Raw genomic sequence first — 2,729 nt, 5'->3', positions numbered from 1 at the left:
TGCCCAGGCCAAAGGTACGTAAGGTAGACAAGGCAAAGCGCCGCTGTTTCTTCCATGTTTCACCATTGCTCATGAACAGACCACCTAGACACAAGCATGCAGAGAAAGTACAATTAATGGCCCAGGGGAACAGAATTCCTGCACGGCATAAGTTAAGAGAAAGAGTTGTGCACCTGAGTCTCCTGAATAAAACCTGTCAGTGATTGCACTGTATGGCCGATCCACAAAGTTCTCGGCTTGTGTCACTATGGCTTCCTTCACCATCTTGTACCCAGACACAACCACCATCTTGTTACTACCAAGGCGGAGACTGAACAGATTCCCATAAACATCAGCCAGCTGTGGACAATAGATCAAGGAACAAACACTGATGAACCAGAACACTTAAAATGCAGTTTAAATAAAAAAGAATGCTTTGTTAAGGATCCTTATTAGCTTTCCCACAAAAGCACAGCTTATCTTAGCCAAAATAATACTGGATGTTTGGGGCAGATGCAGATATTGATATTGGGGAGTAAAAAATTCTGATATTGATATATCGCTGATATTATCTCTTTCTTTCTCTCTCTCTCTCTCTCTCTCTATGTGTGTGTGTGTGTGTGTGTGTGTGTGTAAATTAAATGATGCAATTATCCCTCAAATGTATTATATCATTCATATCATGCATATTGGACAGCATATAAGCCATTACAACTGTATCTGAGATGGGCCAATATTGGTCGATAAAATTGGCTGATAGATATATTGGTTGAGCTCTAGTAATCTTACTGAGGTCCACATTTTTAAAAAGTGCATAAAAACATGACTGTCAAAACATGATAAGGCATTTAAAAACATCTGTTTAACATGAACGTTAACACAAATAACATACATAAGACATCAGAGAAAAACATTATTTGTGATAAATGTATGTGCATGCATGAATGGAAAATTTCAATGACTCTTCCATTTCTCAGTAAAAACAACATATCTCCAAAACGCACAGCATCTTACAACTATGATGTTCAAAGGTGTTTCCTTCTTTGCTTTTCAAACATTGCTTTGGTCAGTAACAATGGTAAAGAATTACATGCTTTCATTGCTCTAAATGCTTCTGCGCATTTGACGAAATTAGTGTTTGCTTTTTGAAATGAAAACCAAATTTAAGTCTCAAAAATGTAACACTTTAAAAGTAACACATGGCTGTGTTGAACCTTACCTTGGTAAAAGAAATGTGTGGATGTTTATCGTCCACACTGAAGATGTTCCCGAAGAAGGGAAGAGCCATTGGTCCTGGAGGATAATTTGGAGGATTCCTGTTTTTGATAAACTCTGCTATTAGGATGAAAATAAAAATAAACAGGAATATCCCCTTGAGGTCAAAGCCCAGCAAAAAATTATAAAGCCACATTGTTAAAGAGAGTGAAACCACCAACAAGAGGACAGTCTGAGACTTTCTTCTTCTTCGTTAAACATCAGAAGTGAAATGCCTGCTCAGACTCTATTTAACCATTTTGTGGTCAATGCACTCAGTGACTACACACTGGCAAGACGGGAAAAAAAACCTTCAGCAATCATTAATTCATTGTCTACACAAAGCTGTGAGTGACGTGCACTACTCATATTACCAGCTACAGACACACCCTTGGGATACAAGATCACTAGCATGCAAGTGGTGATGTATGTAATAATAATGATTAAATATATAATGCTTGAACATGGTAATACTATGGTGATCATGCACGAGTAAAAAAAAATGTCAGCTTGGCAATGTAACACTCATTGTGCGTTATGAGATCTGATGTTCGTAATGAAAACAAAGTCCCTCTAACTATACAAAGTCCAGTGGGAGTAAACCCACCTGACTGAGTCATTGTATAGCTGCATATTTATGGGTGGGAAATAGGTTGGACAGATCATTTCACACAATGTAGAAATGTAGGTCATACGCTATAAGGTGTCTTGCAACACAAGTAAGAATTGTAGCATCATGGTCAATAGGCCAAAAAAGCTCCCTTTGAGTTGAAATGGTTTTCAAACATTATTCCAATGCATGCTTTTCAGATTTACCAAACATTAGAAATATTGAGACTTTGAAAACAGTGAGATTGTGTTTTTGAAACTACCTCCATGTGTTAGCCTATTTAACAAAACCCTAACTTATCTTAATTGATGGTAAAGACAGTTTTGGAATACAACGTGAATCTTTTATTGATCTTATAACAGAACCAAACATACTTAATGCACATTTAGAAACAAATGTTGACAACTTTTGTTCATGAGTTAACAGAATCATAGTGGGGTTATAGCGGCTACAACTACAGTTTTCTCTACACGTCCAAAAGCATTTGCTTAGTCCTGTTTGTTGTATGTTGTTCAGAGGAAAAATGACTCAAATATCACAAAATTCAGCGAGCTTTGGCATAAACCTTGAAGGGGTGTGGCACACGTGTCACTCCAGTTACTCCTTCTGTATGTAACTCTACTCCATCAGGAACAGAGAAAGAGAACTTCTGTAGTAAGCCGACCAAAAAGAGGAACAGTTCCATCTTGGCGAGGCCTTCTCCGAGACACGCACGTTTCCCTGAAGAAACAACACACACAAAGGTGTGGGGGGGATTAAACATATATTCTGTTTCAGATTATGCCCTTAAGATTGCGAAGAAAGTGGTTTACCTGCAGAGAAAGGCAGGAGAGCTTCTTTCTTTACAAACTTTCCCTCAGCATCGAGGAAGTGTCCAGGGTTAAAG

At 38.1% G+C, this 2,729-nt stretch overlaps 1 protein-coding gene across 1 annotated transcript; it reads right to left on the bottom strand.

Annotated features, from left to right (window-relative positions):
- Positions 1-18: 18 nt before the first annotated feature.
- Positions 19-1,463, bottom strand: LOC121937608 (cytochrome P450 2J6-like; the record flags this gene model as incomplete). Its single annotated transcript, XM_042480940.1, has 3 exons — positions 1,199-1,463; positions 174-339; positions 19-84 (listed from the first exon to the last, which is right to left on the bottom strand). Coding segments are annotated over exons 1-3 (424 nt in total), but the record flags the coding sequence as incomplete, so codon positions are not given.
- Between the last annotated feature and the right edge of the window lie 1,266 nt (positions 1,464-2,729).

This window comes from Plectropomus leopardus, unplaced genomic scaffold (genome assembly GCF_008729295.1).
Source record: "Plectropomus leopardus isolate mb unplaced genomic scaffold, YSFRI_Pleo_2.0 unplaced_scaffold26828, whole genome shotgun sequence".
Classification (NCBI taxonomy): domain Eukaryota; kingdom Metazoa; phylum Chordata; class Actinopteri; order Perciformes; family Serranidae; genus Plectropomus; species Plectropomus leopardus.
The sequence above is the reverse complement of the archived record's forward strand: the minus strand, read 5'-3'. Positions and strand labels throughout refer to the sequence as shown.